Source organism: Dermochelys coriacea, chromosome 8 (genome assembly GCF_009764565.3).
Source record: "Dermochelys coriacea isolate rDerCor1 chromosome 8, rDerCor1.pri.v4, whole genome shotgun sequence".
Classification (NCBI taxonomy): Eukaryota; Metazoa; Chordata; order Testudines; family Dermochelyidae; genus Dermochelys; species Dermochelys coriacea.
In genome coordinates this window covers 22,551,645-22,577,712 of record NC_050075.1, presented here as the reverse complement: position 1 = coordinate 22,577,712, position 26,068 = coordinate 22,551,645, and the positions used below count along the sequence as shown (strand labels likewise).

The 26,068-nt window shown below is 43.4% G+C and overlaps 1 protein-coding gene and 1 long non-coding RNA gene across 4 annotated transcripts in view; one reads left to right on the top strand and one right to left on the bottom strand.

The window, feature by feature from the left end:
- Positions 1-22,210, bottom strand: part of SLC26A2 (solute carrier family 26 member 2) — a 29,586-nt gene extending 7,376 nt beyond the window's left edge. The window contains exons 1-2 of one of the 2 annotated variants that reach the window (XM_038412064.2): positions 22,084-22,210; positions 504-1,160 (exon numbers count right to left, since the gene is read on the bottom strand). In XM_038412064.2, coding sequence (XP_038267992.1) covers positions 504-1,148 — 645 coding nt within the window. In that variant the 5' untranslated portion in view covers positions 1,149-1,160; positions 22,084-22,210. Of the gene's footprint in view, positions 1-503; positions 1,161-17,749; positions 17,877-22,083 lie in introns of those variants that run through there. The other variant, XM_038412065.2, reaches the window with a different exon arrangement.
- On the top strand, positions 21,506-25,213 carry LOC119859682. Of its 2 annotated transcripts, none has more exons than XR_005294305.2 (3): positions 21,506-21,678; positions 23,590-23,881; positions 24,915-25,213. It is a non-coding gene; the product is annotated as an uncharacterized LOC119859682 (long non-coding RNA). The 2 variants fall into 2 exon arrangements; XR_005294306.2 differs by having other exon boundaries at positions 23,590-23,961.
- The last annotated feature ends 855 nt before the right edge of the window (positions 25,214-26,068 follow it).

Here is a 26,068-nt window from a genome sequence, read left to right as displayed (position 1 = left end):
TTAAAATAATGGTAAGGTTCTGGCTTTGAACAAAAAGTCATCAAGTTTTACAAGCACCAAATACCATGGAAATTATTTTACAATTTGTATTAACTTTCAGTGGAAAAAAAGCCATCTGATTACATTGAAATAAACAAAAAGTGGTCTGGATTTGAAAGCTGATGCTGCAAATTTTGGCCCAGTGAAAATTAAAGCCCAAATACAAATCAATGAAAAGAAGTGTTTAGGGCCAGACTGTAAGAAGTGTTGAGTACCTGATAATGTGAAATCAATGGGAGGTGAGTCTTTAGCAGTGCTTAGAATCAGGTCCTTATAAAGGGAAATGTTGGTGTACCCTTAACCAGAGCAGCAATATGGGACACTACTGCTATAAACAACACTACCACTGTCTCTCAGGTTGGTCTCAGAAGGCTTCAGTAAAGAGTTGAACTATAGCTAAGAGAGGAGAGGAAGAGAATTAGAAGCATTTTCACAGAACACCCATTCACCCTGCCCCTTCTTACCTGATAAACTCCAGCTATGAAGGTCACTGTGGCTCCCACAGTAATTGCATAGCAACTTCTATCACATAACAGCGGTTGTGATGACTGGTTCACAGCCAAATTGGTGGTATTTACATAAATGCCCATATCTCTCTGAAGGCCACTATGAACACTGGGCTCTATGTCATACCCAGCTCTCTGTACCTCACGATCCACCACCTGTCCCACCATAAGGCAAAGCACACCAAAAATGCCAACTGATATATGACGAGAGGTACCAAATAGGAAATAAATAATGCTGGCAAAAAAGGATGTGTAAAGACCATATATAGGTTCCTGGCCGGCCAACAGGGAATAGGCAATGGACTGTGGGACCAGCAGGATGCCCACTATCACACCAGACATTATATCTCCCAGGAGGTACTCTCTCAGTTTATATTTGGGGAGCCACTGCAAGACAGGGAGAAAACTGAAAATCAGTTCTTTAACTTTGGTTGGGGTGCAGCTGCAAGTTTTCTTCACTTTCTTGACCAGAAGTGCCTTCATATCAATGCTCGTCTCTTGAGGCTCCAGGAACATCGTGGGTTGAAAAATGTGTGCGTCATCCTCTCCCTCTGCCATTTCAGATGCTGACTGGACATGGTTGAGTTCCACTTCTGCCGCCATCCTGAAGGCTCCCTACCAACACAAACATTATCAGGTAAGTCAGTTAACCTTGTGAAGCAAGGAGATTCTTTTCCCTAAGAATCAGGCAGGCACAGGCAATACTGAAGGGGTTTATTCACAGCACCAGAAAGACTGATAAACAGCTTTGAAAGTATAGTGTTACAGTGATCAATTATATACCTTTTCTTATCAATCTATTTGCATTTATCTTGTACTTACAGAGACAAACATTATTTTAGAGAGAGAGAGAGAGAGAGAACATTTAACATGATAATGCCAGGAGCAGGACATATGCATAGAAACTATTCTATCATTTATCTGTGACTATCCTTAAGGCGAAGGGTGGGATGGGTTGGGGGTGAGTGTTCACAGATATCTGGAAAGCTGTGTGGAGGAAACTGTTCTTTCTTACCGAGAGGCCGAGTTACTAGGCGGACATCTGACCATGTAAGTTTATCAAGTGTTTACAGCTGCCACTGCCCTTGGGCCTCTGGTATTTCTGCTTGTTAGTTACGTGGGTTTCTGTCTCAGCTGCTAACTGAATTTTTAACTCTTGCCTACAACCTTAAACTAATTTATACATTATTCCAGACTTCTTTTTTTTTTTTAAATGGGAGTGAATTTAATTCTCATGAAAGACAAAGACTAATAGTACTAATAGTAAGTCAACAATTGTACAAGCAAGGTCTCTGCAAATGTTCCACACAAACCTGTTATGACACAACTCAATCTTGCCCAGCAACATCAGCTGTTATTCCGGTCCTCAGCCAGGCATAAGCATGGGCTGCTGGTGCTGTCCAACTATATTGTGAAATGGAATGGAAAAACATCCCCAAACTCATTTTCACTTATGACCTATGTCAAGATTTGAATCTATGTCTTCAGGAACTAAAAGCTAGTATATTGCACCCCCTAACTTCTCAGCTTTGTATCTTTGAAGCTACTGCTTTCTCATTACCACACAAGACAAATATCTTCCCTCTGTGGCTTTATAAACCTAATCTGTTTCCTTTTGTTGTCACTAAAATAAACTGTTTATGATTAGACAGAGCCTCTCCATGAATATGACTGATTAAATCATAGCTACGCACATCCTGCAAGAAGAGAACATACTTCTTTTTGTGTAATCAGCCCAACTGTGAAATATGCACACCACTCTAGCAGCACTTTTTCTTGGAGCACCTTCCCTGATGAGTCCACTCACTGTTTCTGGTCTATTCTATTCAGCAAAAATAGAAAGAGTAGGCTGTACTAGCTGAACATTCATTATAATTCAGTTTGTGAAACATACCCCTTGCAATTCAATTTCTGGAATAGCAGTTGAGGTCTAAGGCTTTGTCTACACTAAGAAATTAGGTCGAATTTATGGAAGTTGGTTTTGTAGAAAGCGTTTTTATACAGTCAATTGTGTATGTCCCCACACAAATGCTCTAAGTGCATGTAGTCAGCAGAGTGTGTCCACAGTACCGAGGCACCATTGACTTCCGGAGCGTTGCACTGTGGGTAGCTATCCCACAGTTCCTGCAGTCTCCGCTGTCCATTTGAATTTTGGGTAGAAATCCCAATGCCTGATGGGGCTAAAACATTGTCGCGGGTGGTTCTGGGTACATATAGTCAGGCCCCCCTTCCCTCCCTCCCTCGGTGAAAGCAAGGGCAATCGTTTTGTGCCTTTTTTCTTGAGTTACCTATGCAGACGTCATACCACAGCAAGCACGGAGCCCACTCAGCTAACCGTCATCGTATGTCTCCTGGGTACTGGCAGATGTGGTACTGCATTGCTACACAGCAGCAGTTTATTGCCTTTTGGCCGCAGACAATGCAGTATGACTAGTAGCCGTTGTCAACGTAGTCCAGGGTTCTCTTTTAACCGACCTCGATGAGGTCAGGGGCACCTGGGCAAACATGGGAGTGACTCAGCCAGGTCATTTCCCTTTTAAGTTTTGTCTCATGGCGATTCAGTACTACTGGCAGTGCACTGTCTTTTAATCAGCAGCCAGCAGAAGACGATGGCCAGCAATCATACTGCACCGTCTTCTACTGAGCATCCAGGACATGACAATGGCTAGCAGTCATACTGCACAGTCTGCTGCCAGCAAGATGTATAAAGATAGATGAAGTGGATCAAAACAAGAAATAGACCAGATCTGTTTTGAATTCATTTTCTCCTCCCTCCCTCCCTCCGTGAAATCAACGGCCTGCTAAACCCAGTTTTGAGTTCTATCCTTGAGGGGGCCATTCTGTTTCTTGCAAAGCCACTCCTTTTGTTGATTTTAATTCCCTATAAGCCAACCCTGTAAGCCATGTTGTCAGTTGCCCCTCCCTCCGCTAGAGCAACAGCAAACAATCGTTTTGCGCCTTTTTCCCTGGATTGCCCGAGCAGGAGCAGACGCCATAGCACAGCAAGCATGGAGCCCGTTCAGCTCACCACAGCAGTTATGACCATTGTAAACACCTCGCACATTATCGTGCAGCGTATGCAGAACCAGCACCTGAAAAACCAGGTGAGGAGGCGACGGCAGCGCGGTGATGAGGACATGAACACACTTTTCTCTAAAACCGCGTTCCCCCGCAATTTGGAGATCATGGTGTTAATGGGGCAGGCTCATGCCATGGAACGCCGATTCTGGGCCTGGAAAACAAGCACAGAGTGGTGGGACTGCATAGTGTTGCAAGTCTGGGATGATTCCCAGTGGCTCTGAAACGTTCGCATGCATAAGGGAACTTTCATGGAACTTTGTGACTTGCTCTCCCCTGCCCTGAAGCGCAAGAATACCAAGATGAGAGCAGCCCTCACAGTTCACAAGCGAGTGCCAATAGCCCTGTGGAAGCTTGCAACACCAGACAGCTACCAGTCAGTCGGGAATCAATTTGGAGTGGGCAAATCTACTGTGGAGGTTGCTGTGATGCAAGTAGCCAGTGCAATCATTGAGCTGCTGCTATCAAAAGTAGTGATTCTGGGAAATGTGCAGGTCATAGTAGATGGCTTTGCTGCAATGGGATTCCCTAACTGTGGTGGGGCTATAGACGCAATGCATATCCTTATCTTCGTACCGGATCACCAGGGCAGCCAGTATATAAACCACAAAGGGTACTTTTCAATGGTGCTGCAAGCACTGGTGGATCACAAGGGACGTTTCACCAACATCAACGTGGGATGGCTGGGAAAGGTTCATGGCGCTTGCGTCTTCAGGAACTCTGGTCTGTTTAAACGGCTGCAGGAAGGGATTTACTTCCCAGACCAGAAAATAACTGTTGGGGATGTTGAAATGCCTATACTTATCCTTGGGGACCCAGCCTACCCCTTAATGCCCTGGCTCATGAAGCCGTACACTGGCACCCTGAACAGTAATAAGGAGCTGTTCAACTATAGGTTGAGCAAGTGCAGAATGGTGGTAGAGTGTGCATTTGGATGTTTAAAGGGTCACTGGCGCAGTTTACTGACTCGCTCAGACCTCAGCGAAACCAATATTCCCATTGTTATTGCTCCTTGCTTTGTGCTCCACAATCTCTGTGAGAGTAAGGGGGAGACGTTTATGGCCGGGTGGGAGGTTGATGAAAATCACCTGGCTGCTAAATACGCGCAGCCAGATACCAGGGCAGTTAGAAGAGCACAGTAGGAAGTGGTGCGCATCAGAGAAGCTTTGAAAACCAGTTTCATGACTGGCCAGGGTACTGTGTGACACTTCTGTTTGTTTCTCCTTGATGAAAACCCGCCCCCTTGGTTGACTCTAATTCCCTGTAAGCCACCCGCCATCCTGCCTCCAATCACAGCTTGCTTGCAAAGGAAAGAAAGTCACTATCATTTAAAAACCATGTATTCTTTATTAATTGATTATAAAAATAGGGAGATAACTCACAAGGTAGCCCAGGTGGGGTGTGGGAGGAGGGAAGGAAAAGGCCCCTTCAAAACTTGTTGAATGCCAGCCTTCTGTTGCTTGGGCTGTCCACTGGGGTGGAGTGGTTGGGTGCCCATAGCCTCCCACCCCGTGTTCTTGGGCGTCTGAGTGAGGAGGCTATGGGAACTTGGGGAGGAGGGAGAGAGGTTAAACAGGGGCTGCAGCGGCAGTCTGTGATCCTGCTGCCATTCATGAACCTCCACCAGACGCCGGAGCACGTCCGTTTGATCCCGCAGTAGCCCCAGCGTTTTCTCATGCCTCCTCTGATCTTCCTGCCGCCACCTCTCCTCATGTTCATTGGCCACCGTCCTGTACTCTGCTATTGTGTCCCTCCACACAGCTCTGTCAGTGCCAGACGACTGCATGAGCTCAGACAACATTTCATCACGCGCGCGTTTTTTTTGCCGCCTTATCTGAGATAGCCTTTGGGATGGAGGAGGGAGGCTTGAAACATTTGAAACTGCTAGAAGAAAAAAAAGGGAGTGAAGTATTTTAAAAGATACATTTTACAGAACAATGGCTAAACTCTTTCACGGTAAACAACGCTATTCACATTACGTAGCACATGTGATTTTGGTACAAGGTTGCATTTTGCATCTTATATTAAGTGCCTGCAGCTTTGGTGTTAGAAATCACGCACGCAGGGCTGGGCAACAGAATTCAGCTTGCAGGCGGCCACGGTAAGCCATAGTCTTTCGGCTTCTGCAGCCTTCATAACAGCTGCGCCCTCCTTTCCCATACCAAGAAAAGCCCATTGAGTTGGCCATTTAGTGCTGCAGTTTTCCTGTTAACTTGCAGCAGTGGAAACCAAACTAACTCCCTCCCCCCATCCAATTCTCTGGGATGATCGCTTTTCCCCTCTCCACACCGCCTGGCTGGTATCAGGGAAGATCACTGCTAGTCAAACGTGAACAGCTCAGCGCCAATGGCCTCCTTCCCCACCACTTGGCTAACTGCGGGGAGGATTTCTTTTCAGCCACAGGCAAACAGCCCAGTAGGAACAGGCAACTCTGAATGTCCCCTTAATAAAATTCCCGTTTCAACAAGGTTACCATGAACGATATCACTCTCCTGAGGATAACACAGAGAGATAAAGAACGGATGTTGCTTGAATGCCAGCCAGCACCAGGACCATACACTGCCAGGCTTTGTCATGCAGTGATACCAGATTACTTGCTACTAGCATGGTGTGGTAAAGTGTCCTACCATGGAGGATGGAATAAGGCTGCTCTCCCCAGAAACCTTCTGCAAAAGCTTTTAGAGTACCTCCAGGAGAGCTTCCTAGAGATGTCCCTGGAAAATTTCCGCTCCGTTCCCAGACACGTTAACAGACTTTGCCAGTAGCTGTATGGGCCACAAATGCATCCCAAGTTCTCAGGTCAAATTAATCATTAAATCATTGCTTTTAAAACATGTAATATATTTAAAAAGGTACACTCACCAGAGGTTCCCTTCTCCGGCTTGTTTGGGTTGGGAGGGTATTTCAGTCAGGGTGATAAAAAGATCCTGGCTGTCGGGGAGAACGGTGAGCTGTGTGCTCTCCTCAAGCTCGTCCTCCTCCTCCTCATCTTCCCCATCTGCAAAATCCTCAGCCATGGTGAAGAGTACCCCATCATCGGAGTCCACGGACGGGGTGGGGTAGTGGTGGCGGCCCACCCCAGAATTGTATGCAGCTCAGCGTAGAAGCGGCATGTCTGGGGTTCTGTCCCAGAGCCTCCGTTTGATTCTTTGATTTTCTGGTACGCTTGTCTGAGCTTCTTAAGTTTCACACAGCACTGTGTTGCGTCCCTGATGTAGCCTCTGTCCCTCATGGTCTTGGAGATTTTTTTAAATGTTTTAGCATTTCGTCTTTTGGAACGTAGTCCTGATAGCACAGATTCCTCTCCCAATACCGCGATCAGATCCAGTACCTCCCGTTTGGTCCATGCTGGAGCTCTTTTTCGATTCTGGGACTGCATGGTCACCTGTGCTGATGAGCTCACTTGGCCAAACAAGAAATGAGATTCAAAAGTTCCCGGGGCTTTTCCTGTACACCTGGCCAGTGCATCAGAGTTCAGAGTGCTGTCCAGAGCGGCCACAAGGGTGCACTGTGGGATAGCTCCCGGAAGCCAATACCTTCGAATTGTGTCCACACTAACCCTAACGGCAATGTCGATTTCAACGCTAATCCCCTCGTTGGGGAGGAGTACAGAAATCAGTTTTAAGAGCCCTTTATGTCGAAAAAATGGCTTTGTTGTGTGGATGGGTGCAGGGTTAATTCGGATTTAACGCTGCTAAATCTGACAAACTCATAGTGTAGACCAGGCCTAAGTCTTTCATTAGTGTTTTCTTTCTAGTGCAGTTAGGATGCCAACCAGTTATACTGGAGCTTACTTGTTATCTAAAAAGTGGCAATCTTTATCCAAATGGTTTTGTTTCAGCACGTGATATAGAACAGGAACACTTTGCATGCACTTTTCCTTTTTTTTTTTTTTTTTAAAGAAGAAGAAAGTTTGGATTTCAAGCAAATTATATCCAACCAAAGGAACAGAAACAAGCATCTTAACTGGAAATATGAGTACTAGATGACATGCTCCCACCAACAGGTTTTTCATACTGTAGGTTGAACGGCAGGCGATATATGAGCAAGGTGATTGTAATAAAAAACATTCTTATAATAAGAATTTACTTCCTCAACTTGTGAAAGCAAAATATCTGAGCAAACAAGCAAATCAAAAACAACCTGAAAGAGACATCTCTAACACATAAGCGCCAAATTGCGTACACCAGCAGTCTTCTGCAAACATTAGTTGCTTTGCAGATGGCTAGCAAGGAGGAATTAAATATTATTGCTCATATTTTACATAGGGTGAAACTCAGCCAGAAACTGACTTGCTCAAGGCCACAAACGAGTCAAAGTCAGAGGTGGTATTAGAACTTGGAGTTTGCAGTTCCCAGTCCTCCACCTTCAAAACCAGATCTCACCTCTTTACCAGGTCAGCTCTACTAATAACAAAAATATTTATCATTTATATAGCAATTTGCACTTTCAGTGTGCAGTTCAAACATTATTGAATGCAGAACTCATATTCTACGTAATGTCAACTTCTGAATTAATTAGCAGAAGCGTATTTGAGCTAGGCTTGCTGAGAATATATTGCAGGATTCTCACTGGGAATTCTTTCACCTAATTAACACTTTGCAAAGAGCTATAAATTGTTTATTACTACTACTACTTCAGGATTCAGAGTAGCAGCCGTGTTAGTCTGTATTCGCAAAAAGAAAAGGAGTACTTGTGGCACCTTAGAGACTAACAAATTTATTAGAGCATAAGCTTTCGTGAGCTACAGCTCACTTCATCGGATGCATTTGGTGGAAAAAACAGAGGAGAGATTTATATACACACACACAGAGAACATGAAACAATGGGTTTATCATACACACTGTAAGGAGAGTGATCACTTAAGATAAGCCATCACCAGCAGCAGGGGGGGGAAAGGAGGAAAACCTTTCATGGTGACAAGCAAGGTAGGCTAATTCCAGCAGTTAACAAGAATATCAGAGGAACAGTGGGGGGTGGGGTGGGAGGGAGAAATACCATGGGGAAATAGTTTTACTTTGTGTAATGACTCATCTATTCCCAGTCTCTATTCAAGCCTAAGTTAATTGTATACAGTTTGCAAATTAATTCCAATTCAGCAGTCTCTCGTTGGAGTCTGTTTTTGAAGCTTTTTTGTTGAAGGATAGCCACTCTTAGGTCTGTAATCGAGTGACCAGAGAGATCGAAGTGTTCTCCAACTGGTTTTTGAATGTTATAATTCTTGACGTCAGATATGTGTCCATTCATTCTTTTACGTAGAGACTGTCCAGTTTGGCCAATGTACATGGCAGGGGGGCATTGCTGGCACATGATGGCATATATCACATTGGTAGATGCGCAGGTGAACGAGCCTCTGATAGTGTGGCTGATGTGATTAGACCCTATGATGGTATCCCCTGAAAAGATATGTGGACAGAGTTGGCAACGGGCTTTGTTGCAAGGATAGGTTCCTGGGTTAGTGGTTCTGTTGCGTGGTGTGTGGTTGCTGGTGAGTATTTGATTCAGATTGGGGGGCTGTCTGTAAGCAAGGACTGGTCTGTCTCCCAAGATCTGTGAGAGTGAAGGGTCGTCCTTCAGGATAGGTTGTAGATCCTTGATGATGCATTGGAGAGGTTTTAGTTGGGGGCTGAAGGTGATGGCTAGTGGCGTTCTGTTGTTTTCTTTGTTGGGCCTGTCCTCTAGTAGGTGACTTCTGGGTACTCTTCTGGCTCTGTCAATCTGTTTCTTCACTTCAGCAGGTGGGTATTGTAGTTGTAGGAATGCATGATAGAGATCTTGTAGGTGTTTGTCTCTGTCTGAGGGGTTGGAGCAAATGCGGTTATATCGTAGCGCTTGGCTGTAGACAATGGATCGAGTGGTATGATCTGGATGAAAGCTAGAGGCATGTAGGTAGGAATAGCGGTCAGTAGGTTTCCGATATAGGGTGGTGTTTATGTGACCATCGCTTATTAGCACCGTAGTGTCCAGGAAGTGGATCTCTTGTGTGGACTGGTCCAGGCTGAGGTTGATGGTGGGATGGAAATTGTTGAAATCATGGTGGAATTCCTCAAGAGCTTCTTTTCCATGGGTCCAGATGATGAAGATGTCATCAATGTAGCGCAAGTAGAGTAGGGGCATTAGGGGACGAGAGCTGAGGAAGCGTTGTTCTAAGTCAGCCATAAAAATGTTGGCATACTGTGGGGCCATGCAGGTACCCATCGCAGTGCCGCTGATTTGAAGGTATACATTGTCACCAAATGTGAAATAGTTATGGGTCAGGACAAAGTCACAAAGTTCAGCCACCAGGTTAGCTGTGACAGTATCGGGGATACTGTTCCTGACGGCTTGTAGTCCATCTTTGTGTGGAATGTTGGTGTAGAGGGCTTCTACATCCATAGTGGCTAGGATGGTGTTTTTAGGAAGATCACCAATGGACTGTAGTTTCCTCAGGAAGTCAGTGGTGTCTCGAAGATAGCTGGGAGTGCTGGTAACGAAGGGCCTGAGGAGGGAGTCTACATAGCCAGACAATCCTGCTGTCAGGGTGCCAATGCCTGAGATGATGGGGCGTCCAGGATTTCCAGGTTTATGGATCTTGGGTAGCAGATAGAATACCCCAGGTCGGGGCTCCAGGGGTGTGTCTGTGCAGATTTGTTCTTGTGCTTTTTCAGGGAGTTTCTTCAGGATGAATCTCTTAGAAACTGTGTACACGTGGGTGAAGTGGGAGTCAGACTTTGGAGTTTAGACAGCTTGTTTCTCCTATGGTCTGTTACAAGACTCCACTCTTTGGAGTTGTGGAGATGGTTCAAGCTGTGGAACTAATTTCAGTTTACAGGGTGCATTATCTACACCTCTCCATTCTGTGTAGGAAGGCTCTTAAGCAGGGGAGGCCAAAGTGCAGTCCACTGGCCTCTAATGTCATGGTCCATGTCCATAGCTGTGTTTAATAGTCTGTTAATGCAGAAAAACAACTCCAACTAATTGTCTCTAGGATCTTCAGGCAGGATTAGGGTGATGATTTTGACAATGCAAAGAAATTTAAATGGTGAAGTATCTGCTTTCTTGAACTGCCCAAACCTGCCCATCACACCAGAACCAGTGATAGCATTTAATCTTCAAAGTGGCCTCCATTTCCAACTAGCAGTATTCAATGCACATCTACAATGAAGTTCCAATTAGGAATCAATATATTCTTATTAGTTCAGTTACTCCATATTACACTGCAATGTATTTCACTTTGGAACCTCTGTTTTGTATTAACCTCCAGTGATTGCACCACCAAACTTGAGCTATTTCATTGTTCAATAACAATTGAAGGTTACAATATTTTGATCAATTATATTGAACTGGGTCATTCTCCCTTCCCTTCAAGTATACATTGAAGTTCTTAGAGAGCAGAGTATTTTAGCCACCTGACACCCACTGAAACCAATGAACTAATCCACTCAGAGATTCAATGCAATTCTAATTTTAGGGGTATATTTTCAAAGTACCAGATTTTTTTTTCTGTACATAAAAACAAAGACAAAAGGACGAATAAAAGCCAAGGCCATAATAAACAGGGCATGAGGGAAAGGCCTCAGAGAGATTTCAATTATTGAGAAACTGAAACAGCTATTTGGCAAATTTTCTTTCTGCATATAAAGAGTACTGGTTGAATTTCTGCATGAAGTGTCTGTATGGTGGTTTGGGCAGAGGGAAGGAGTGGAGGAGGTGGGGAGACGAAGGAGAAACACACACACACAAAAACCACAAATACTTCATTGAAAGAAGGAACCCAAGTCACTGATAGACTGGGCTAGTCACACTTCTGAATGGAACATCCCACACACATTTATGACAGTGAATACCACAATGTATTCAGCCTGCAGCTCAGCCCAATTTGAGCTTACTTACTCCAATTAGTCTGACTGTAAAGTTAAACTGAAAAGATTTCACAAACTCCACAGCCTACAAACTTACAACAAAAAAACTTCAAAAACAGACTCCAACGAGAGACTGCTGAATTGGAATTAATTTGCAAACTGGACACCATTAAATTAGGCTTGAATAAAGACTGAGAGCGGATATGTCATTACACAAAGTAAAACTATTTCCCCATGTTTATTTTTCCCCCTTACTATTCCTCACCCGTTCTTGTCAACTGCTGGAAATGGCCCACCTCGATTATCACTACAAAAGGTTTTTTTTTTCTCTCCTGGGTAATAGCTCATCTTACCTGATCACTCTCGTTACAGTGTGTATGGTAATACCCATTGTTTCATATTCTCTGTGTATATAAAATCCCCCTACTGTATTTTCCACTGCATGCATCCGATGAAGTGAGCTGTAGCTTACGAAAGCTTATACTCAAATAAATTTGTTCGTCTTTAAGGTGCCACAAGTCCTCCTTTTCTTTTTGCGGATACAGACTAACATGGCTGCTACTCTCAAACTTAAATGGTGTTTCCTGCAATGCTAGGTGCATGAGAAATATAACAAACAGAGAAGGAAGACAGAACAGATTACAGTAAGTATAGCATAAATATTAGGAATAGAAAGACAGACTTATCAGTGTGGTTATCACTGCAACTGGTTAAAAAAATTATTTCACTACCATTTTATGTAAAGAGTCATCTATCCAAGCACTTCCTTGTGTAAGCTTGCTGAACATCTAGTACTTGCTGATACACCCCAGTGAACAAAGACATTATTACATGGAACTAACTGCCTGCAAAAGTCAAACAGACCTAAATAACGTCCATCACCAGTGATTTTATTTTACATCTATTATTATAAAATTGAAAAAAAAACCCACAAAAAAACCCCACACACATCTCAAAAAAACTGAACAACCCTTAGCTAAAGCAATGTTAAGTTTGCAATTTTAAACATAAAAATGTATAGAAATGAAAAAATATGGTTCTGGGAGCAAAATTAATCTATCTGCATTGCACATGCTGTATTTTAAGGTACACATTGAACAGTGTAATTATCCCAAAGTACTTCTGTGTATGTGGATGAGTTAATGTTGCTGTGAGAATGCTAATTTTTGCATTTCCTGACTGTGTTTAAATATGCAGCCTTAATGATTCATTAATATTGATTTAGTTTGTTTCTGTTTTGTTTTTTTCTTTTTTAAAAAAGGGAAAGGGGAGAATAACAATTTCAAGAAAAAGAAATACAAAGTACCAGATGACTGGTAAGTAGCTAATGTAAAAGGCTCCAGACGCAATCCTGGCAATTATAGGCCAGTAAGACTAACTTCAGTATCAGGCAAATTGACTGAAAGAGCACAAAGCAGAATTATCAGACACACAGATGAACACAATATGTTGTGGAAGAGTCAACACAGCTTTTATAAAGGGAGATTATGCCTCACCAATCTATTAAAATTCTTTGAAGGGGTCATCAAAATGTGGGCAAGGGTGATCCAGTGGATAGAGTATACTTGGACTTTGTGAAAGCTTTTGACAAGGTTCCTCACAAAAGACTCTTAAGCAAAATAGGCAGTCACAGGATAAGAGGGAAGGTCCTCTAATGGATCAGTAACTGGTTAAAAGATAGGAAACAAAGGGTAGGAATAAATGGTCAGTTTTCCCAGTGGAGAAGTAAATAGTGGGGTCCCCCAAGAATCTGTAATGGGACTAGTGCTGTTCAACATATTAAATAATGATCTAGAAAAAGGGGTAAACAGAGAGGTGGAAAAGTTTGCAGATGAGACAAAATTACTCAAAATAAATCCAAAGCTGACTGCAAAGAGTTACATAGGGATCTCACAAAACTGGATGACTGGGCAACAAAATATCAGATGAAATTGAATGTTGATAATTGGAAAATAAGGCACATTGGAAAATATAATCCTAACTATACATACAAAATATAGGGGTCTAAATTAGCTGTTTCCACCCAAGAAAGAGATCTTGGAGTCACTGGGGATAGTTCTTTGAAAATATCTGCTCAATGTGCAGCAGCAGTCAAAAAAGCTAATGGGATGTTAGGAACTATTAGGAAGGGATAGATAATAAAACAGAAAATATCATAATGCCACTTGTGATGGGGTGGATTAGGCCCAAAGGCCCCCTGCTGAAGGCTTCAGGGTTCTGCCACACCCATCCCAGGGAAGAAGCAGTGGAGAGGTTCTCCAAGCAGGCTAGAGTGGCTGCAGGGGAAGCAGCCAATCAGGGCCCAGGACGGCCATATAAAAGGAGTTGCAGCGCAGAGCAATAGTTTAGTTGCTGTTAGGAGCAGGAGAAGAAAGGACTGTAGTCCTGAAAAAGCAGTAGGGCCATGGATGGTTGGCTAAGAGGGACCAGGGGACCATTGAGGGAGCTCCTGGCTGGTTGCTAGGACTGAGTAGAGACTGAGTCTGGGAAGAGCTGCAGGAAGATAGTGTCTCCAGGGAGGAAGCTCTGGGGATACAGCTCCATACCAAGGCTGGACTACTTAAAGACCAAAGCCCAGGGAGGGTTAGAGAGAGACATCACAAGAGGGGCACTGAGATAGGCCCCGGTGGACTGTATACCCTGGAAGGGGTTTGTGTTGGTTAACAGGCAGACAGCGTGACTGAGCCAGAGCACTGTCACTGACAAACCTATCTGAGAACCATCAAAGGCGGTCACCAGAACTAAAGAACACAGACATGCCCAACCAGAAGGAAACACTTGCGAGAGGTGGGTGCCAACCCTGTTATACCACTATATAAATCCATGCTATACCTACCGTGAATGGCATGTAGTTCTGGTCACCCATTTCAAAAAAGATATTAGAATTGAAAAAAGTACAGGCCAGGGCAACAAAAATGTTTAGGGGTATGGAAAAGCTTCTCTATGAGGAGAGATTAAGAAGACCTGGGACTGTTCAGCTTAGAAAAGAGACAAATAAACAAGGGATATGATAGAGATCTATAAAATCATGACTGGTATGGAGAAAGTGAATAGGGAAGTGTTATTTACCCCTTCACATAACACAAGAACCAAGGGTCACCCAACGAAATTACTAGACAGCGGGTTTAAAACAAACATAAGGAAATACTTCACATGATGCACAGTCAACCTGTGGACCTCATTGCTAGGGGATGTTCTGAAGGCCAAAATTTTACTGCGTTCAAAATAGAATTAGATAAATTCCTGGAGGATAGGTCCATAAATATCTATTAACCAAGATGGCCAGGAACATGACCCCATGCTCTGGGTGTGTCTAAACCTCTGACTGCCAGAAGTTGGGACTGGAAGATAGGCAATGGACCACTCGATAAATTGCCATGTTCCATTCATTCCCTTTGAAGCATCTGGCACCAGCCACTATCAGAAGACAGGATACTGGGCTAGATGGACCACTGGTGTGACCCAGTACGGCCATTCTTATGTTGTGAGCATCAGAGCCACTAGCAGGAGCTTCTCCCACACAGGAGCATGTCAATCAACAACTTTTTATGTAGCAGCAAAGGCAACGTTGTAAGTAACTTATTTTCCTGACTCCACCTATCAGCAGGAGGCATACATCATTCGCTGTTTGGACAGGCACAGAAAGACAATATTGGAAGTATGTTTTCTCTCATTTATACGCATACTCAAATGGCTGAACGGATTTTAATTCAAGCTTTCAAGAAACTCTCACCTTTGGACTGAGGCCAAGAATGGGAAGTTTCAACCCAAAAAGGTATATGAGAAAGCTATGAGTGAAAAGAGGATTACTGTGGAAGCTGAGCTGTAGCCTTTACTATAATGTTCGCAGCTATATACAAAGTTTAAATCCTCCGAACAATACTACTGAAGATAAACGTGATAATTAGAAGTTAATGTAATATGGTAACCATGTGACTCATTATTATTGTAGATTTAAGCATTAGTCACATGAGATGACAAATTAAATAACTCTTGGCCTCTTGCAAATTACGGGAGTTGCAAAGCTGGTTTGCTAACAGCTAATCAAACAGAATATAGGTTTTTGTACATCCGAAAGCACACATGACCCTTTCTTTGGCAACAGAATTGGGGGAAACTGTCTCCAATTACATTTTTCTTCAAATCTTCCACTTAGCACTGATGCAGCAGTGCGGAGGTTAGAAATAATGGTAAAAACACCAACAGCTAGTCTATACTAGCCGGCCACAATTCTACCACCGGTAGAGCATACCAGGGTTAGTGCAATGATGGATAATTTTAAGAAAAATGCCTAGGAAGACGCAGACAATTCATCACAAATACTATTATTATTATAGTCAATGACATCTGTGTCAACCAGTTCGATTAGTAGATGAATTTTGGTCAATCAGAAATGAGTTGGTTCATGAAAGTGCAGTTTACAAAAAAGCCTGATCTTTTATGAACAATCATTGCATCCAGAAATAGAAAATACCTATTAGGTCCTGTGACCCACTGAGGCACAGTGCCCTGTCTAGGTCACATCCCTACCCTTTCAGGATTGTTCTCTATTTATTAACATTTTGCCCAGTCTAATTTTAAAATGTTCCAAGTAATGAGACAAAGAGGAAAATAGCTCATTTATGACTAAATGAAACACAATACAAGTCCATTTCTGAAGAAGACTACAGTGCAACTTTTTTATGTTTGTTACAAAGGCTTTCTTTTCAATTAACTATTATAAAAACAAACACATGCCCAGCACAGTGTCCAGTGACAGCACTATATGCTCTAACACGGCGAATCCAAATTTAGGTTCCACATTCATAGGCGTTGGAACTAAGAGGTGCTGGGGGTGCTGCTGCACTCTGGCTTGAAGTGATTTCCATCAAATAAAGGGTTTACACTTTGGTTCAATGGCTCTCAGCATTCCCACTATACAAACTGTTCCAGCAGCCCTGCGCACATTAATTGGCTGGGGTGTGCTTCATTTTAGACCCAAATATACATCCATCTTACACTTAACATGCGGGCGTCCCCTCTTAATTACTCTAGAAGTTGTAAATCCACAAACCAGAATCCATTAAATCTCCATCTAAACTATAGTATCACTACTGTACAGATCTAATAAATCCCTAATGATTCTGAACTTCTCTTATGCTAGTCTCATATCTGGCAGGATAACACTAAGTTTATGTCATTACCATATAGAACTATAACACTTTATAAACATTGATTAATTAAGCCTCACAACAGCTCTGTGAAGAATGTATTCTGATCCCTATTTTTCAATGGGGAAACTTACAGAGTAAGTTACCCAAGGTCATACCGCAAGTCAGTTCCAAAAGAGATCTTAGAATTCATGACCCTTGCCTCTTCCAGCACTCACTTGATAATGTGCCTTCCTACATGGGTACTGTAAAATTCTAGTTGGCTGTTATTTATAGCGTGTGCATATAAAACAAATACTTCAAGTCAGCAAGGATAAACGGTGCACATATCTACAGTATACACTATAAGCGCACACTGTATTTATGATTGAAGCTTTTTTTTCCAATTTATCTGTCCACAATTATGAACCAAGAATCATTCTACCAAAACCCTTATATGAATGAGTACAGTAAAATGTTGACATTTTGTTTTTCAATTTAATCTCTAAACTACTTGTAACTGTTACAAACTTCTTAAACAGGATCACTATTTTCCTACATTACAATAATCTAAATCTTTCTGACCCCATCTTCTCCAACAAACACAGAGGGCTCGCAGCAACCTTGGATTTACTCTTAATTTCTGTCAGAAAACTCTAAAATGATAGCCTGCTATATTATTTATTCCTGTCTGGTATTCTTGGATTCAGACGTCCTAAGTGAATGTCTAGACAGCAGAATCATGGTCTTAGGGAAAATGATTTTGCTAGTAAGTTGTGGTCGTACTAGTGGACTCACTTACACAAAGTCTTTATATGCATCTGTATAACAGCCTTCCTTATGTGGTGTGAAAAGGGTCTTTCATCAAAAAGATAGGCATTGCCTGTAAGGGTGAAAGGACACTGGGTAGTGGCAGAATTTTCATCCAGTTACACTCATTTCTGACCAAAAATGCTGCTCTGTATTATTTCTGTAAGCAGACAGCCCAAGCCAATTAGCATAAAACTTGGATTCTTTCCATTCAGGCATAGCGGATGAAAAAATTTCAGTTAAGTACAGCGAGCACAGCATTTAATTTCAGAAAAGGAGTTTCCAAAGTCTGTTTACTTTTTTTATTTTTATATGACCAATTTCCATGCCCAGAATTCAGTCTTACCAGTTCCTTTCAGCCTGAATACAGTCTTTGAGGAGTGCTTAATTGCTTCATCTCCATTACAAATGCTGTGAAGTAAGAGAAACGGTCACAGATATCCCTCTGTCATGAGACATTTACTACAAGAACCTGCCTTAAAATCAGATAAGGGGACGTACGTATTCAAGTTATGCCAGCTTAAAATTTGTACAATATCCAGATTACATATAAATCAGTTTAAAAAGACAGGGGATTCAAATGCATCCGATGAAGTGAGCTGTAACTCACGAAAGCTTATGCTCTAATAAATTTGTTAGTCTCTAAGGTGCCACAAGTCCTCCTTTTCATTTTCTGTATTACTGAACCATTAGCTGCAATCTGCCTAGTAATCTAGCTTCCTGGAACCAGGAACTGCAGCAAGAGGTCTCTGCTGGCGTGGATTTCCATGTGACCGTCCCAGAACATGGTCACTTTGACAGTGAGAGAACAGTAATGGGAATTTTAACTCATTTATGTGCTCAAACAATTCATTACAACTTTAAACTCAAGTCGAGTTTGTACTTACAAGCAGAAAGAAAATCCTGCTTGCTTTCCAAAATACAGACTCCAGATGTCAAGATTGGCTACCTAAACTACATGTGCGCAAACACCCACGTAAATGTGCAAATACCCAGTTTTGTGCACCAACAGTTGTGCAGTTTTACGCAGCCACTTTTAAACACTAAAAGCTAATTTATAATTGAAAGTTCTTTCTGATTAATGCATGGTGTGAATTTAAAGTTCAATAGTTATTCCTGTATAACTCAGTTTGTAGACACACTTATTCCAGAATAAGAGCCCTGAGTGCACAAGCAAACTTTCTAAAGAGAAGTTTGGATTTTCAAAGGCACCCAAGTCCTATTGAAATTAATTAGGAGTTACGGCCTAACAATATTAGGCTCCTGGAAAATCCAGCCTAAAGGTCTAAGTGTAAAAGCAATGCTTTGGAAAACATGCCCTTTCACCTGTGGTTATTGGAGGCAAGAACTACTCTGTACCAAACAGTCCATCCAGGCCCGCCGTCAGCAATTCCAGGCCCCAGGGCAGAACAGTCATTGGGCCCCCAGGCCCGGTGTGGAGTCACCACATGGGGGCGGAGCTGGACCACGTGCGGCGGCTAGAGCAGGCACACATGCACAAGCCATGCCTACGCCCACGTGGTCCGTCTGACATTTGGTGGTGCTGTGCCTGCACTACTGGTGCCCAGCGAGCTGTCGGCTGCGCTGCTGGGAGAGCTCTTCCAGCATGGCCAGGGCTTCCACATGCCTGCCCAGTTGCCTTCACCGCCTCCGGTACCACTCTGCACGTGCCTAAGAGCCCTGCGGCCCACTCAGGTGATTTAAAAGGGTCCAGAGCTCCGGGCCCTTTTAAATCGCCTGGGCCCCTGGGCAATTGTCCCCTTTGCCCCCCCACGTCAGCGGGCCTGAGTCCATCCACAACTGTAAAGGGACTGGGGGAATCCAATGTCACTGAAATAATGAGACAGCTACGGCAGTAACATTCCAGAACCAATATAAAGATCACATGTGAATAAGATTGAGCTCAAATTCTTGCAAAAAGTCAAACAAACATGACATTCTCCTATGAAGTATACCAGTTACTTTTTTGAACAGTAACCCTAATTCTGTGCTAGTTAGACCACTCAGAAGAGATAACAGGCTCAGATTCAGCAACATACTTAAACATATGTCTAACTTTAGGCAAATGTGTAGTTCCATTGAATTCTGAACTAGGGAATAGTAGGCATAAATAGGCATCTCTGTGTTGTCCCAGTAACAATATGACATTTCAGCAATAAATTTGGGAGCTAAATTCAGGCAATGTTTCACTATGTCCATGATGCTCACAGACACTTATCCATGACAGCAAAAAAAGCTCTAAATTAGCACCGAGCATGAGAGCGAGTGGGGTGTATGTGTCCGGTCTTTTGTCTATTTCAAATGTAATATTAAAGGGTGATCTGGGTGAACAGTGTCTTCCTCTGTATCTTATACAGTAACCGGATGGCTCATCTATGAGAACATGGCAGTACATATAGCATGGACAGAGATGACTGCCCTGTTAGACCTGAGCTGGATTTATTCCGCAGATGTTGGAATTTAGTCTACAGGACTGTCAATCTAGATCTTTTCATCACCAAGCTTGCTATGATCTAAAAGAAACATTTCTAACTAAAACAAAAGTTTTTGTATGGACCAGGGAAGGAAAAGCGGCAATTCATCCCTTAAATAGGGCCTCTCTCTCTGGCCCACCGTTAGTCAGGCAAGTTAAACAGATACACAGTGCTACAGACATGTGCAGATTCTGCATAAAACACCAGCAGGGGAGGTTCTCCCCAAAGAAATTTCCTAGAGCGTTTAAGGCCAGCTCACATCACATGGCCCTCTCTGACTAAATGCTGGGAACTTCCCAGCTCCACCGGAAAAAGAGAAACTGCTTGGTTTTCACATGAACAGAAGACATCTGTAAATGAATCCTGCCAAACATTGAACTGAACAGATGAGCACACAGAAAGCCAACATTTACCTTGGCTAAAGGATAAGTGAGGGCGGGGGGTAGGAGGGAGGGAGAATAAACATGGTGAGAAGTGAAACAGATCGAACAAAAAATCCAAACACTTTTTTTTCTTAAGCTTGGAAGTCTTCTCTCCACGGTCACAGCCATACTCTCTTTGAGACAGTGTCTCATCCTAATACACTAGGGCTGCGGGACATTTTAGAAGCCAACACAAATTTATCACTAGATTATTTAAGTTTTTCAAGATGACAGTAAATTACAATGAGGTTATAATACCACCTAGCTCTTATAAAGCACTCTTCATCAGTAGATCTCAAAGCATTTAAACAAGGAAGTCAGTATCATTATTCTCACTTTACAGATGGGGGGAACTCTGGCTGAAAGGGAAGTGACCCAGGTCCAGCAAACCGTGGCAGAGCTGGGAATAAAACTCAGGTCTCATTAGACTCAGGCCACATTGCCTCCTACAGAATATATCTGCAGAATTCAGTTTAATACTCCCTTTTAAAAATGAATGTTTTTTATAATGCATGTACAGCAGAAAAAACAGAAAGCCCATGTTTATTTACAGGGTTGGACAATTTTGCAGCAATTTTATCAAGAGCCTCAGGCCTACTCTTTTTTTAATCAGGTATGACATTGCAGTTCCTACTAACAGTGAAATTATTTCTTTTTAAATCACCACTTTTATCTTTTCCCACTTAAATATCAGAATTTAACTGACCAGGGTCTAAAATAGGAAGGGACTGGTGCCTTCTGCATCTTCCCTTCTCTCCAAATCCAGTACTTATCAGTCCCACTATAGCTCCAGACCCTCAATCTATTTTCAAGTCTCACCTATAAATTTATTCTCTCTTGCCTGTCTCTCTCAAACTGAGATGTTTCTGCTGTTATTTCGTATTTAGCTCTGGAAGGTGTTTTGCGATAAAGTCTTTAATAAAGATGCACTAACCAGATGAGTCAAGTTCTATTCAAAACTAGTGATGAGTCTGCACCCATATCATAAATTTCAACAACCTTAAACTCCAGATTTCACATCTCTAAGAAAAACTGGTCCCTTTGCTTTATTCAGGGGAGTTTAAATTTGTAATAAGAGATCATCTTTAAATACTACTGCCCCTCCTAATTTCACCCCAGCCTGGAGCTGACCAATCAAAATGGTGCTGAGAGGGGGAAACCACCATTCAGGATTATCATCAGTTGTTGAATGCGACACAGGCAGAAGTTTGTAAGTGGGTCAGGCAAAGCAGGGGGCTGAGGCGAGCTGGGACAGCAAGCCGCTCTGGCAGCGGAGGGAGGCCCTGTGTATACGGCCCTGGGGGCTGAAGGAGAGCAAGGCAGGGAGGACTTTCGGGCAGCGCAGATTTGGAGGCTTAGTTATGGAAGCGCTGACAAAGGTAACGGAGAAGTCTGACAATAACTGAGAGTGAGCCCGGCTCTCCCCGGAGTGCAGCGCCCACATGCCCACCAGGACCCCCAGCCCGCTCTCCTTGGGGTGCGCCGCCGCACCCTCCTCACCGGCAGGCCCCCTTCTCAGGGTGTTTCCCCATTCCCCGGGGGATCCCTGGCCCCACCTCCCCCCCCCCCCCGGGGGGGCGGTGTCTCCCTTTCCCACTCCCCAAGACTCCCCCTCCCGCGGGCTCACGCGCCCCACCGGGATCCCTGTCCTGACGCCCAGCCCGGCACCGGGTCTCCCCGCAGCACGACCCGCCCCTCACCGGGAGCCTGGCTCTCCCCCCGGGGGGCGGCCCCCTCGCTAGGCCGCCCGCGCAGCCCGCTCCCAGCAGAGGTCGGTCACTCACCCGTCCGCCCCGCTCCCAGCGCCCGGAGAGAAGCTCGGATCCCGCCCACGCCGAGCTCAACGGCCGGTCCGGAGCTGAGGGGGCGGGCCCGGCCGCAAGCCCCGCCCCCTCCTCGTGCCCGCCCTGAGCGAGCGCGGGAGGGAAGAGGAAGAAAGAAGAGGCGGGGGGGGGCAGGGCGGAAGAGGAGAGGAGGGGGCGGGGGGGGGAGTAAAAGGGGCAGGGCAGAGCGGGGAGGAGGATCCCTTCCTGGCCCGATGGGGTCAGGGGGGAGCAATTTCTCCTGGGAACAGCCAAAGCCCACACCCCTTCCTTCCCCCCCCCCATGACAGGCAGGGAAGTGGCACCTTAGGAGAAGGGAAGGGATCACACGGTGCCACGGGCAGGGGCACCAAGAGGGCCCATGGTGAGAAACCCCTGTCACAACCCCCGCCCCAGGCCTGGCTTTCAGGCCCCCTGGATTGACCTAAGCGACAGGCCTCATGTGCCACTTTGTCACTCAGAACAGAAGCCGTGGTGGGGAGGGGGAGATAGGCCTGTCTGTCTGTCCTTACCCTGGGGAGCCCTCTCCTGTACATATCACTAAGGCCACGGCTACAGCAGAAACGTATTGCTGGCGTCGCCATACTGGTATGGCCTTACCGGCAAACACCGGCAAAAGAGTGCTTCTGCACCTGTTCCCCGCATGAAATAATCTGAGCCAGCAAAAGAACTTGTATGTTACTATAACTGTTAATATAGAAATGTTGTTTAAAAAAATCACACCCCTAAACTGGCAAAAGTTTCTCGTGTAGACCTAGCCTAAGGGTGAGATACAAACCAACACCTCTTGCCAGCAAATTCAATGTTTGGGCCCACGCTGAATCTTTAGTCCCAGCACACACAAACCCTTTGGCATTAGTTCTAGGATACACACCAGAGAATCAGAGGATGTGCTGTATTAGATTAGACCATTGCTGGTTTGCTTCATGGTACGCTTCATGCTGTGTGTAGAAAAACTGGACACTGTGTCATCACAAGGTCTTGTGAGCTACATCACGTCATTCTAACTATTCTCCTTCCAAATGCAATATGGACAGGAAGAAACCTCGTTCACCTCAAATAAGCAACAATTAATGGGGTGCTAAAGTAGAGCAATACAGATGGCAATGGTAACTAACCCCAAATCATGTCAAATGAGAGAATTTCTGGGGAATGGTTGGGACTCTGAGATCACATGCCCATTGTCTCCTAGGGTATATCTATATTACAAAGCACTACTGCAGCTATGCAACTGCTGTAGTGTAGACACTTGCTACACGGATGGAAGGGGGCTTTCCATTGCTGTAGTAAATCCACCTCATTAAGAAGCAGTAGCTGGGTTAACAGAAGAATTCTTCCATCAACCTAGCGGTTGGTTTAACTACATCTCTTAGGGGTGTGAACAACACAGCTAGTTTGACGTAAGTTTTAGGTGTAGGACCGGAGTAGAGTGTAACAGAATGTCTGACAAAGTTCTGCCTCATGCAGATGGTTTCTTAACTGCCAACAGACGTTGCAGAAGAATGACCAGTGGACCAGAATAAAAGAGGAAGACAAGAGAACAGAGGATTACAAAGGAAACAATTACTAGGTTTGCAGAAGAAGGAGTAGGCAAAAAACTGAAAACCAACACTGCAGAGTAACACACTACTGCTTGGGTGAGACATGGGCTGACAAAAAACATCTCAGCTTCCAGTAAACTAGCCATGGTATGCAAGAAGAATTGGCTCATGGAGCTGATCACAACATTTCATAAGTCTGGGCCAAATCCTGAAAACAAGTGAGTATCTGCAAAGCACTTGCATCCCTCACTGATATCAAAAGGAGTTGAGAGTGCTCAAGATTTGGCCCACTGCAGAGGTAATAATAATACTTTCAGCTTTAACTTTCAAGTATGATTACTTCCTAGCATGTCCTGGACTCCCATGAGGGCTGAGAAATTCTCATACAAAGAGTGATGCATTGGCACTAATCTTTCTGAAGAAAAAGACCAACTGATTAATTCAAATTTGAGAACCAATTAAATCATCCCAATCCTTTTAATTTATAAGATTAATCTTTGTAGCTAACAGACAAAAGAATCTAAAATTTTCCCATATCTGTCATTTAAAGATACTTCAGTAATTCCTTAAAGAGAAAATTGTCTCATTTTGCACTAGGATAGCACAAATATTCAGAAATGTCAAATGCCTTTTGAAAACTTACAAAGCTATTTGCCTCAGTGTCATTGAACTATCTTGAAAACATTCTATTTTTTCTCCTTGTCCCTCCTAACCATTAACCAGAGATAGGCGTGGCATAATTCAATTATTATTTTAATAGGTAATATCAATGTTAGTTTTTAAGCATTCTTTTTATTTTTAACACTTTAAATGTTCACGGTTGCACAAAATTATGGAAGAGGGGGTCCGACAATAATTATTTAATAATAGTAGACACTGAGATTAAAAAGTTAAAACTTTATAAGTGCTACACACAAATATAAAAACTAAATATTTTTAAATCAAACTGATACGTTCTCAGGCAGCATTTTTCTTATTTTGCCTGTCTATAAATTTCTCTTATTATAAATGGAAATATTTTTTCATCAGTTTGTGTGAAATTGACATTAACCAATAAAAACCAAATGCTTCCAAGCGAAATCACAGAGAATCTTTGACATTTTACACATTCAAAACCACTAGCCTTCGAGTATTCTATGGTTTAGAATGTTTGGGCTGAATTCAGCCCCACTTACCTTTTCGGCTGGGTTTGCATTGAAAAGCAGGAATGCAATCCCTGAAACTGAATGTTGCCTAATATTTGTTTTTCAGATGCAGCCTTGAACTGCCAAAGATCAGTCGTGTTCAATGTGCAAGAATAAGGAAGGTGCCAACAACTAGGTCTACTGACTCACCGCCCATGTCTTGTCTTGTGATATTATACATGGGCTGAAAGATCCACTTTTGCTTAACTGTACAGATTAAAATGATACATTTAATATTATACTTTCCTAAGGCTCTAAACATGCATAATGGTAATTGATAATTGTGTCGCAGTGGCAGAGAAAAAGGTGTCTGACCAGATTTTTCACTCTTGACCAAAAATAAATAAAGATGAAATGTGCCGATTATTTCTTTGAGTGGTAGATGTTTAATGTACTGCCTTGATTGTTTACTGTACAATGCTGATAAAGTCTCAGCTGGAGTATTGTGCCCAGTTCTGGGCGCCACATTTCAGGAAAGATATAAACAATTTGGAGAAAGTCAAGATAAGAGCAACAAAAATGATTAAAGGTCTAGAAAATATGATCTATGAGGAAAGATTGAAAAATCTGGGTTTGTTTAGTCTGGAGAAGAGAAGACAAGACTGAGGAGCAACATGATAACAGTTTTCAAGTACATAAAAGGTTGTTACAAGGAGGAGGGTGAAAATTGTTCTCATTAACCTCTGAAGATAGGACAAGAAGCAAGGGGGTAAAATGCAGCAAGGGCGGTTTAGGTTGGACATTAGGTAAAACTTCCTATCAGGGTAGTTAAACACTGGAATAAATTGCCTGGGGGCATTGTGGAATCCCTGTCACTGGAGGTTTTTAAGACCAGTTTAGAAAACACTGTCAGGAATGAACTAGTTATTACTCAGTCCTGCTTTGAGTGAAGGAGACTGGACTCGATGACTTATTGAGGTTCCTTTCAGACCTACACTTCTATGATTAGGTAATAAAGGACAGTTCATTGAAGAGCCCTCTAGGCACACCTTTTACATGAATAGGTGAGAGCCTAAGTCCACTTGCGGTAGAGGAAAATTGAGCACTAAGTTAGTGGCTGCCATTACATTAGACCAATGCTTAATTGGTATTGAAAGAGGTGCTGGGGCTCAAGCAATTAGGTGCTGGGGCTCAAGCAATTTTATTACTGTCATAACTGACATGGCAGGCCCAGAGGTGCCGGGGCTATGAACTACCAAGCCTAGAGGTGCCAGGGCTCAG